Raw genomic sequence first — 12,769 nt, forward strand, 5'->3', positions numbered from 1 at the left:
AGGAGGTCGCCCCTATCCTAACTTTACCTATCCACCCATCCAAAATATCCTGTCACTCCAGAAGCAACACAAAGGCCCTTATAGGACTAGGTTCAATTTCTAAGCTTCTTGTTAAGAGAACAAAAGAAAAAAAATTGTAAAATTGCCAAAATATGATGCACAATTGTTTTTAATATGCATTGATAATACTTTTTTTATTATTATTTTCACTGAAAGAGTTTACCCCGATTAATCTGCAACACGGTTGTTCCCCCCTTAGAAATCGGAAGTTGACTGTATTCAATAGTTACTGCCAAGAAATCTACTCGTATGTATGATTTACAAAAATAAAAACTTAAAAAAAAATTTAATTCAATTCAAATAATTGCCTCTTGCTTCCGACTTTTATGGAGAATCAGTTGTCGTCAGATACCAGTATCCTCAAACTTTGATTATATTGATTGCATAGGTTAGAATTAGATGTTATAAATATTTGCCAGTTTAAAAAAACAAAAAAATCTATATTTTTAAGACTTAATATCATAATGTGTCTCAATATTCATAAACCACGGACATAATTCCGTGAATCACGGAGTGGGGCGTATATATGTACAACTACGCTCTACTCTTTTGAGTTAAATAATTTAGCATTAGTCATATCTATCTTGACAGTAAAATACATAAGATATGCACAAAAGTTATTTTTACTAATAAATAACACTTGCTTTCAATGTAGCTTAAGGTCACGTATTTGGCTTATTTACCTTACTTTGGGGTACAAAGAGAGGTTTTGAGAAACAGCATCTGGACTTGTTTGGGCAAATATAAACTAGGCCTCTAAAAGAACAAAGTTTATCAGCAGGGTCCTAGTTTCGCTATAATAATTAATACTATTTAACTTAGTTGACTATCAACTGAGTCATCATATTTAGTCAAATACAAAGTCTTAGCACGTGTTGGAAACATGTTCACTATATTAGATTCAAACTTACTGTAGTTTACTATCAACTGAGTTATCATATTTAGTCAAATACAAAGTCTTAGCACGTGTTGGAAACATGTTCACTATATTAGATTCAAACTTACTGTAGTTTACTATCAACTGAGTTATCATATTTAGTCAAATACAAAGTCTTAGCACGTGTTGGAAACATGTTCACTATATTAGATTCAAACATACTGTAGTTTACTATCAACTGAGTTATCATATTTAGTCAAATACAAAGTCTTAGCACGTGTTGGAAACATGTTCACTATATTAGATTCAAACTTACTGTAGTTTACTATCAACTGAGTTATCATATTTAGTCAAATACAAAGTCTTAGCACGTGTTGGAAACATGTTCACTATATTAGATTCAAACTTACTGTAGTTTACTATCAACTGAGTTATCATATTTAGTCAAATACAAAGTCTTAGCACGTGTTGGAAACATGTTCACTATATTAGATTCAAACTTACTGTAGTTTACTATCAACTGAGTTATCATATTTAGTCAAATACAAAGTCTTAGCACGTGTTGGAAACATGTTCACTATATTAGATTCAAACTTACTGTAGTTTACTATCAACTGAGTTATCATATTTAGTCAAATACAAAGTCTTAGCACGTGTTGGAAACATGTTCACTATATTAGATTCAAACTTACTGTAGTTTACTATCAACTGAGTTATCATATTTAGTCAAATACAAAGTCTTAGCACGTGTTGGAAACATGTTCACTATATTAGATTCAAACATACTGTAGTTTACTATCAACTGAGTTATCATATTTAGTCAAATACAAAGTCTTAGCACGTGTTGGAAACATGTTCACTATATTAGATTCAAACTTAGTTTATAAATTAAACTACGAAATTAAGAGAATAAGTTTCTTTATTTCTTCAAGATGACTTACTTTAAGTTGTGAATTGGTTTACACTGTTATTAACTTATGATTTGAACAGTGTTTTAAGATACTCACTTTGAAAAAATTAACTTAAATTTGAATTAAACGTCAACATAAAACTAAATTGACAAAATGGATAACTTAAAATTTATTACACATTAAAATTAACTAGGCCTACCTTATGGATAAACCTTATGGACAGTAAATAAAGTTATTGGTACAATCTTCGAAGAACAGAGAAATTTGTTGTAAGTCTCTGTGTATATTAAACAATAAAATAATAAACATTCTTTTGGCAAAATATTGGAAATAAACAGTAGCTAATTATAAACATATCTATCTAACAGGCTACATAAGTATTAAATTATTCCATACCTATTATAAAGACAAAGACAAGCTTAAGTCATAAAATGTAATGAGCTAAACTCAAATGAATAATAATAATAAACATTGATTCAGAATAAAATCATGTAAATAATCATCTAAATAACTAATTAACTCGTAGAATCTAAGAACTTTTTGCAAACAATATAAACAATAATCAAATTTGAATTAACTTACAACAAAGTGAACTCAGTGATTAGTTCGAATCAGTAAAATTAGAAAAGTTTATATCAATTTAAACAAATTAAATTAATTAACGAAGTAAACATTGGTAGAATTAAGTCATCTCATCAAAGTGGTAAATTTTGACAATTTATAACAACTTAACTAATATAAACAATGATTAAATTATTCATCAGCAGGATAAATGACTCGGTGACTAGAGATTGAATTCAACAGTCTAGTGATCGTTACTGTTCATCTTTACTTCTCATGTATATTCCTGAATCCTTTACTTTCATGATTTAAGGTAACATGTGTTTACACTATGACACAAAATATGAACAAAAATAATAATAAAATAAAGCATGCAGAATAATCAAACAAAAACGGATGTAAACAACGAGAACAAATCGAGACAGTGTCATCTCATACTGAGAACCAGCTGATGTGAGTGGGGGGGAGGGGGTAGGCTGAGGTAACTGCCTGTACGTCCAGGCTTGCAGTGATATGTCTCTTATCAGATATTGGCAGAATAGTTGGTTCAGTGAACGACAAAATGGTTGCTTCTGAAACAGCTGTCACGATGACTGCTGATCAAAAAACAATTACAAAGCCAGACAAACGGCATTACAAGTCTTACACTCTTGTTTGGTATAAATAACATTACTAAAAATGTTTAATATTGATTGTAGAAATAAAATAAAATGTCTCTTTTCTAACTGCTGGAACTTTTGTGTGTTTGTAGTTTTACAAATAAAGACATCATTTCAAAAATATTTTACATGAAAACTATAACTCCTACATACAAACGCTTTGTTGACCACTTAGTCGCTTCAGAATTGGAACTTCTCAGTGGTGAAAATCTGAACTGTCTACTGTCAAAGTTACTGAATACCATTAATTCATCAACTGGTCTACTGCCTAAATATTGACATTTACAAATTATTTTAGTTTCTATTTTACTATTTTTAGTCAAATAAAGAATGGTCAGTTATGTTTTATATACGAAAATGAAAATTCAGAATCTTTTTCATTGATATGTGCTATGTTAGGGTTGCATCGTTGTCTTAAACATTGGACAATAGACAAAAGAAACATTTTTTATTTAAACATTTTTTGAGATTGTAACTCTGTTAATTGAAAAGAACTAAAATTAGAATACATTTTTAGAGAAAAAAAAATTATATCTGTTATAACTGTAATTCACAAAGATCAGAGACCAGTTAATTTTCAGTTCCCTTCTTTTAAGTACTCTTCAATAGTATAAAGTGATTCTGCAGCAGCCACAGCATCATTTTAGTCTTGAATGTCCTCGCATTGAGTTCTTTAAAGTCTTCAGGTAGGTAATTCGACAGTTTGAAGTTCATGTGTGAGGGCTTCTGAAACATAGAAAGACGATGTGCAGGCAGATGGAAATCTGTTGCTCGTCTGGTGTTACAACCTCTAGGAAAGCCACTGTCACCCACAAAGGCTACTGCCTCCAGCACATACAGGTATGCGCTGAAGATTCTTGTTGGTAGAACCACCCGAGACCGTAGTGGAGTAAGGCACAGTAAGCTGTTTAAGCTGATGCTATGTCACTGACTGCTTGTATTATTTTAACACGGGATGACAATGTGAATTGTCCATCTGAGGTCTTCATCTATTGTCAGTCCCAAGTACTTTGCCTCTGCTGCTGCTTGGACTTTAAGCAAGTGCACAGATTTTTCAGAGTTTTAGTTTCATTAACCACAAGATCGTTTTGGTGGCAATATTGTACTGCCATATTCATTGCTGTAAATGATCCAATCTCCCGGTTTTCTGAGGTTTTTTCAAAAAGGAGCAAAACCGTGTTGTCAGCATACACCAAAGTCGTGGAAAATTTTATTCAGGTACTCGGGTAGATTGTTAGTAAATAATATTGTTAAAAGAACCTGACCCAGGACTGATTCTTGTGGGACACCCTCAGAACTGGAAGTGGATTTGATGTAACTTGACAATCTTATTATTTTGGGTTTGCCGGATTTCAACTATCTGTTCTCTGTTGGTCAGGTAACTTCTGAACCATTCAGCCTCGGTGGCATGTACTCCCATGGTATTCAATTTTGTTAACAGTTGTTCATGGTCAAGGGTGTCAAATGCTTTACTAAAATCCAAAAATAATGCTGTAGTTGTATTCTTAGCTTCTACTTGGTTGATGATGTGTTAAAAAATACTAATAATAGCTGTAAATGTCGACTTTTGGTGAAACCATGTTGTTGTTCAGTGACAGGTTATGTGTCAGGTAGTTGTTTCAAAGGGGAGTGAGTTCTATTTTTTCAATAACTTTTAAAAATGTTGAAACTTGTGAGATTGGGCAGTGGTTTGTTGCCTTTCTTTGTTAATAATATTCCAGATGGTTTTAGTTTTATTTTTGTGATTGTGCTATTTGGTTGAATATTGATTAACATCTGAGCCCTTTATTTAAGAGATACTGATCGTCGGCATCTAAGAATTCCCATCTTAAAGTGTTGAGTTCTGGGTTTTAGATTTTACGTTTGCTTCTATGCTGGTTATATTTTTTGTTTGATTCAATGCTGATCCAATAAATCATTACATTCCGACTCAAAGTAAAATGGTACAGGATCGTCAGAAATCTGATGACTGCTACCTCACAATCAAGGGGCCGATGGTTATTATTTCTAGTATTAAATTTATCAAACCTGTTTCAGAACATGATTTCAGGAACACTCCATTTAAATGAAGTTAAACTAATCATCCTTACTGTAGAAAAATACATATATTTTGTTCATAGTTTTAATGTTTTTTATATTTTTTCAGACCGTGCTATCAGGAATAATGCCAGTGCATTCAGAAAGATTTGTATTATGACTAAGGACATAAATAGTTTTATTATTAGGTATGTTTGTCTGTCGTTCTAATGTACCCAAAAAATACAAATGTTCTTCAATTTTATCTCAGATGAATTTTTTGTTCTCATTAGGTGAAAGAACTATAGACAACCAAACAATTGTTTTAAAATAATTTATTTATGCCCCTGAGTTACTTTTTAATTATGCGTAATAATGTAAAAAATAGTAAAATTAAGTACAGTGCAACCTTGTTGTCTAGTCAGGCTGCAGCCGATCCGACATAACGAAAATCTGTGTTAAACAGAGAATAATTAAGAAATAAAGAACATCATGTACAAACAATACAACATTTGTTTACTGCGGAAAGAACACAAATACACATCACGAAAGTATAATACTGTTTACAGCAGTATCATTTTCATGAAAACTTTTTTAAATTTGAGTTGCGTCAGCTTTGAATGTTGTTTCCTTGTTGTGCAGTTCTTTTCAACATGAGAAGCTCGGCCGATGTTGTCTCTTCTTGTTGCTCAAAATATACCATTAACTCGCCCAAATGACTTGCTACTTCTGCATGGCTTATAGCTGTGATATTTTCAGTATTTTTCTTCGTCAGTATCCTCCCTGTTAACGGCATCTTGTCGCAACAAGTCAAAATACATGTAGTTGAGTTCTATTAACAGTCTACTGATAAACAAACATCCGCCCCTCGTTCTACAGTCTGAGCGGACGACATAAAGCTAATTTTAAATGTTCGTGAACTGATCCGGGGTTACCCGTAGATCCGACATAAAGGAGTCCCACTTAACGAGGTTGCACTGTACAAGAGAACAATACCTCAATAAAAATGTATTAAAACACAAATATTTATTGTTAAATTAAAATGTTAAGTCATTTCCATCAAATGTTTTTTGCATTTAAGGTTAGAATCACACCCTTATATTCGTTTTGGAGCAGAAAACTTAACTTCTTTTTAGTCCAATTAGGACAGATAAACGCCTTCACTCAGCTTCCAAACTTGAACAAAGTCTTGGTGTGGCATCTAAGTAGCTTGGAGCAGGGCACACAAACATACCTTGTATTTTACTCTATAAATAAAACTCACTTATAAATATATAATTCTAGTAAATTTACTTTTGATTTTTAGTTTTCCAGTATAGTTACTGTAGTGATGAGTAGAATTTTATGATTTTTAATGTACTAAATAAGCAACTAGGAGAATTTTGTTTTTTTTAAATCACTATGTAGTTTTCCTAAGCCACATTATTTTAAATAGAAGTTTATCAAACAAATCTTTAGATTGTAAGTATTTGTACAGTGAGTGTGTATTTCTATTCTTAGTTAAATATTATACTTGTGAAATCTGACATTTTATTATATATATTTTTTATATTTCAGTTTTATTATTCAATATTTTAAAAATTTATTTGATTGTTGTTTGATAAAACAACAAAATTGATCTGTATAGAGATGACTGTTGTGATGTTGTGTTTCTTTTGGTTTAGAATTATTTCGTATATAAAATGTTTATTTTATAAACTAGTAATTTATTTCTTTTTATTTTGGAAAAAAAAACATTTTTTTTGTTTAAATATTAATGGATTGTAGTAATGGATGTTGTAAAGATTTGTATGTGTTGAGTTTGTTGTGTTCTCATTTATTAAACATGTACAAATAATAAAACAATATCAGTTGTGATTTTACTACATCAATAGTGTGTTATTAATTTTAACCTAATTATACTACTTAGATCAGTATGGCCTGTTATGTAATCTGTATTCTAATAATGAGTAACTTACCTGAATTATTATTTGCATTTCAAGAAGTTGTTTAGGTAATCAGGAATTGGGGATAAATCTATTTAAAAAAATACAAAATTAGGACCAATATATGATAGAATAATTGATTAGCATCATAATTTTTCAATATAATGTATTTTTGCAAAATTTTTTAAATTAAATTGATACAATTTATTCTTGTGTATTTGGTGTCATAATTTATTGCTAAATATATATTTTTTTTAAATAAACTTTTAATTCATAATAAGTATTATATCTCCACCATGGTGCCATTGGAACTAAAAGAGACATTTCTCATGATGACAAAATTAAATAGGTACTAGGAACATAATTCATCACATTATACAGAATAATGCAATAGAATACAGGGAGTTCTATAGTGACTACAATATTCTAAGATATGATAAGCACTTCAGAATGAGAAAAACATTCACTTGGAGAATTGGTGGAGGAATGCTTTGTTTTATTATCTATAGCAGTTATTTTAGCAAATAATTTTAATATGAAGAATAATTTTATGAACCGTGGGGTCCCACAGCAAAGAATCCTAAAGTGAGGAATCTATCAAGAATCCCACAACGGAAAATCTCATAGGTAGGAATCTCACAGCGAGGCGTCCCACAACAAAGAATCCTATAGTGAAGAATCTATCAAGAATCCCACAACGGGAATTCTAATAGGGAGGAATCTCACAGCGAGGCGTCCCACAACAAAGAATCCTATAGTGAAGAATCTATCAAGAATCCCACAACGGGAATTCTCATAGGTAGGAATCTCACAGCGAGGCGTCCCACAACAAAGAATCCTATAGTGAAGAATCTATCAAGAATCCCACAACGGGAATTCTCATAGGTAGGAATCTCACAGCGAGGCGTCCCACAACAAAGAATCCCATAGTGAAGAATCTATCAAGAATCCCATAACGGGAATTCTCATAGGTAGGAATCTCACAGCGAGGCGTCCCACAACAAAGAATCCCATAGTGAAGAATATCAGCTGTAGGATTCTTTCCTGTGAGTTGCCTCGCTATAGGACTCCGAGCTATGAGACTGATTTGTTGAATTTTTTCCCATGAGAAATAAAAGTGGTGGGGAGAATACAAACCGAGGGAAAGGCTAGATTAGCATCTTATGTTCTTGTAATTTTATAATTCTGCATTTTATTCCATGAAAACAGTGTCCAAACATGAAATTCCTGACGTATCTCACAACAAATAAAGGAGTTAATGATCAACTCACCTTGGTAATTTCAATTATAATTCTAAGGACTTTTAATAAATACCTGTTAATGAAGCAAACAAATATTATATTACAAAACTTTAAAGTTATAACGATATTATCAATGTTGTTTCTTGTTTATAAAATTGGTAACTTTTTAATTTCATAATTTATGTTAAATATTTAGCTTAATCATTATTGTTATTAGGTTAAACAGTACGCTAATCCCATTATAGGTTTTGTAATGTTCTAATATATTTTACTTATATTGTAACACCATTTTCTATATCTCACTTTTTATTGTATTTTATTTTTAGAGTACCCTAAAACATGGAACTTTTGCCAAGGAGCCAAATACATTTTGCACTTGTATGATGAGCTATCCTTTGATGGGAAGAAGGTTAAGGTTTCATTATGATTGGCATTAGAGTAGTACTTGTTTTGTTTCTTTATCGCCAAATATTAAATTATATTTTTAACTAATTTATCTTGGGTTAAAAAATGCTATGGCTTTTGAGGTTATGGGTTTAAACTGCTCTGTCACAGCAAGCAATTATTACTAGCATTGGTGTTTCACGGAGATTCAAATAATGTGTTTTGAAAAAAAGTATGAAGTTCTATAATATTTGAGCTTCCAGAACCAATATTCACATTAATTAATATACTGTTGTTAAAATATTTAGAACCTCAATCATTCAAGATCAAAGATTTTCTTAAAATGTTTGATTAAAACTCTATATTTAGACAGTAAAATGTAAAATTTATTGTAAAAATGTATAAAAAGTCTTCTCAATATAAAATTAAATAGTATGATGATTTTTTTATTTCTTAAAACAAGTTACTTTTAACATAAGTTTACCTTTAAAAAACTAATTAGGCCTTACCAACACCATTAACTCTGTAGCCTTCTTTGATTTGTAAACACCAATGTTTAAACCTCATTGAAAATGAGACCTTTCTATAAGTACCTCCAATAGAGGTCATTAACAAATTGCTTAAGTTGTTATACTTAGTCTTTTTTTAATGTCTTGACATTTCAAAATAAAATCTGACTGTAACATGACCTCAAACAATGTCCAGTACTAGTTACACATGACAAGGCAAGACTTTAGAAGAGTAAAATGTTTGTTTTTGTTCGTAGTCGCATGAGTGCAAGCCACGGTGTATTAGCACCGGTGCCATATCAACAAACATGGCAGTTCGTTGGATACTACTCTCACATCAAAAGTATTGATAAACTTTAACTTCAAACTAACTAATTGAGTGAAAATTGCGGGAGGTAAATAAAAATTTAGCTTGCTTGTTACTTGATTATCACAAATTTCATGTACAGTATTATTGGAAATTAATATTTTTGACGCTGTAAACTGATTTAAAAAATGCTATATACTTTTTGCGGTTAGTTATTGTTTCATGTTTTGTCACAATTTTGCAAGAACATTTCCCAACACCGTCACATTTTTTCGACTCGTTTCTCAAAATGCGATCACAGCTTAAACCCTGCCTTCCTGGTGATCATATCAGAATGCCAAAAATGACACAACAGGGTTGTCTTTCTATTGAAAAGGGAACTCGTATCTGGTACACATATTGACCAAGGAGAGATAAAGGGGTGGGTCTGAGTGTAAACATCTGAGCCCTGTAAAGATTGCTGGGCCTGGGTCCCTCATGAAGAAGTGGACAGGGAAGCTGCACTAAGATCTCTTGTGTCCAAAGTGGTGGAACTCTCTAAGTGGTGGAGTCCTGGCTGTTCATAACAAATTTACTCTGATTATGGGTACCGTGGCATGAGGCCAATGTTCTCATATCATCGGATTTCCTCAGAGATTACTGGATTTTTAGGATAAAAATTAGCTCTGGAAATTCCTAAAAAACTAAAAATCTCTTTGTAAATCCATAAGTCTGTGTTTAACACATTCACAACTATCGTGATTTTAATGAGTTATTACCATGTCATATGTATTTTGCACTATATATCTATATACATATATGTATAAACCATAAAAATGTTTGTAAAACATAAAGTATAGTTTTTTTTAATCAATGTATTTATGAAGGAAACAGGATTTTTCCGGACATTTGCCATCTTTCAGTGAAACAAGAAAACAGTAACACTACGTTTCGAGATCTGCAATCTGATCTCTTCTTCAGGTAAAGAACTAACCTAATACATAATTACAAACTAGGTTAAAATAAACAAATCTTACTAAAGCGTTGTGGCACGCCTAAGTCAGTTCTTTACCTGAAGAAGAGATCAGATTGCAGATCTCGAAACGTAGTGTTACTGTTTTCTTGTTTCACTGAACGATGGCAAATGTCCGGAAAAATCCTGTTTCCTTCATAATCCTTCCATCATCAAAAATAACCTTCAAACAATGTATTTAGTAGTTATTTTAGTTAATTTTGCCAGGATGGATGAGTAATGAATTCACTGAGACCACCATGGGGCTCTAGAAACACAGTGACTGTTAGATGAAGATGACAGTAGATAATGATAGAAAATAAATATAATGATTTAGGTTCAGTAGACAGTCTCTCAGATGATGAAGTTGACCAACTGTAGCTGCTAATCAGTTGAATATAAATAACAATGTAGAGCCTGTACATGGGATGTCTGTACATGTACACGCCAGGACCCTTTTATAGGAAAGCCTGGCTTACAGTATAACTTGGATATTTCTAATCCAATTGAAATTTTTCAGCAGTTTGTCACTGATGATACAATACATTTTATGGTGGAAGAAACCAACAGTTTTGCTCACCAAACATTAGCTTTAGGTTCTGTAAAAGACATTCAATTGTGAGAGATTGGCTCGACTGCACACCCTCAAAAATGAGGAAGTTTCTGGAAATAATTATTATGGGACTCAGCTCTGCACCGCAAATAAGACTTAAATTGCAATTGGTATTTATGAGAAGCCTATCATTAAAACTATGACTAGAAATCGCTTTGACATTATACTAAAATGATGGCACTTTCATGATAATGAAGATGAGTATGGGGTGCAACTAAGGTTGATAAAAATCAAAGCCCTTGGTAAAAACAAAAAAAAAACTAACGGTACAGAGCTGTTTTTTACTTTATTTTTTTCTATTCATAATACATACATACAGTATGTATTTACTTATATAGCCTAATAACAAATAGTAGGTAGCAACAGAGTGGCCTCCGAATAATAACAAAGTAACTGTTTATGTTCCTATGAATCCATATCCCAAAGGGCAATTCGTCAGAATCTAAAGATCAAGCACAAAAGGTTGTTAAATACCTAGTTTCAGGTCTGAGTATGGAAGGAAGAATGTTATACTGTGATAACTTTTATAGCAGTATGCTGTTGCCAAATAAAAAAAAAATACCTTTCTGGAGACGGGTGAGGAACTCTTAAAGATTTCATTAAGGGAAAAATAAAAAAAGAAGAGTTACATGTAAAGGAAAATGGAAATAAAAATCAAGTGGCAGGACAAACGGAGAGTACTGATAATATTCACTTGCGCTGAAGACTCTGCAAAAAAAAAAAAAAAAAAAAAAAAAAAAAAAAAAAAAAAAAAAAAAAAAAAGTAAAGAATGTCTTATTTTACCAGGCGAAGTTAGGGCTAAGAAGCCCTCTCTAACACTTAACCTGGGGACCAACGGCTTAAAGGTGACTTCCGAACCACCACCAATGGCCGGGCAGGCGGGCCGCTACCAAAAAAAAATATAGTACCTACAGGAAAGAGAAATAGAGCTGGAGAGCCAATTTTGAAACCTACATTAGTTATGGATTACAACTTAGCCAAGAAAGGAGTAGATTTGTTTTGATCACCTCTCATTTGACTATACACTACTCTGGAAGACCACAAAGTTGCATAAGACTGTTGCAGTGGAACCGTTGCTGGGAACAAGGGTTATTAAGGAACACTGTTATTTAAAAGAAGCAGAAAATGATCAAGTTCAGAGGAGTGCTACTGCGAGAACTAATCAAAGCTGAAGACACCTCTGCTCCTGTTCCTCCATTACTGCTTCAACAAACAGGTAGATCTACCTATTATGATCTTGCTAGTTTTTTTATTCAACATGCTCATGATATTTCATGATTATTATTATTTGAGAATATCACTATTGCAACTAAAAAAATGCATGTCATTAGGATACTATTTAATAGCATAAAGTAAACAAACACTTCCTGTATTTACAATTTGTTACTCATGTAATTGATTAGCCTTATTTAAAAAAGCTATTATTTTTTATCTATTTCAGGTCGAAAGAGACCAGTACCAAAACATAAACTGTTGAAAAGGGAAGGACCAGCACGGAAAAGTAGAAAGAGGTGTGTTCAGTGCTATCAAGAGAAAGTCCTTGAAGTAGGAACCAAAGAGGCAAGAAACAAAACCAAAAAAGTTAACACCTTTTGCAGTGGCTGCCCAAATGAGCCAAATATGTGTTTGGGGTGTTTCAACAAAAAACACTAAACTTGTTTATATTTATAACCTTTTGTTCAGTAAATAAAATGTATCTTATGTACATGCTTTT

At 32.1% G+C, this 12,769-nt stretch overlaps 1 protein-coding gene across 2 annotated transcripts in view; it reads left to right on the forward strand.

The window, feature by feature from the left end:
• The window catches only part of LOC124356062 (heterochromatin protein 1-like), a 29,232-nt gene extending 16,472 nt beyond the window's left edge, over nucleotides 1-12,760 (forward strand). Inside the window, exon 5 of one of the 2 annotated variants that reach the window (XM_046807225.1) lies at nucleotides 12,497-12,760. In XM_046807225.1, coding sequence (XP_046663181.1) covers nucleotides 12,497-12,524 — 28 coding nt within the window. In that variant the 3' untranslated portion in view covers nucleotides 12,525-12,760. Of the gene's footprint in view, nucleotides 1-5,214; nucleotides 5,636-12,496 lie in introns of those variants that run through there. The other variant, XM_046807226.1, reaches the window with a different exon arrangement.
• Nucleotides 12,761-12,769: the final 9 nt, after the last annotated feature.

This window comes from Homalodisca vitripennis, chromosome 2 (genome assembly GCF_021130785.1).
Source record: "Homalodisca vitripennis isolate AUS2020 chromosome 2, UT_GWSS_2.1, whole genome shotgun sequence".
In the NCBI taxonomy this organism is placed as follows: domain Eukaryota; kingdom Metazoa; phylum Arthropoda; class Insecta; order Hemiptera; family Cicadellidae; genus Homalodisca; species Homalodisca vitripennis.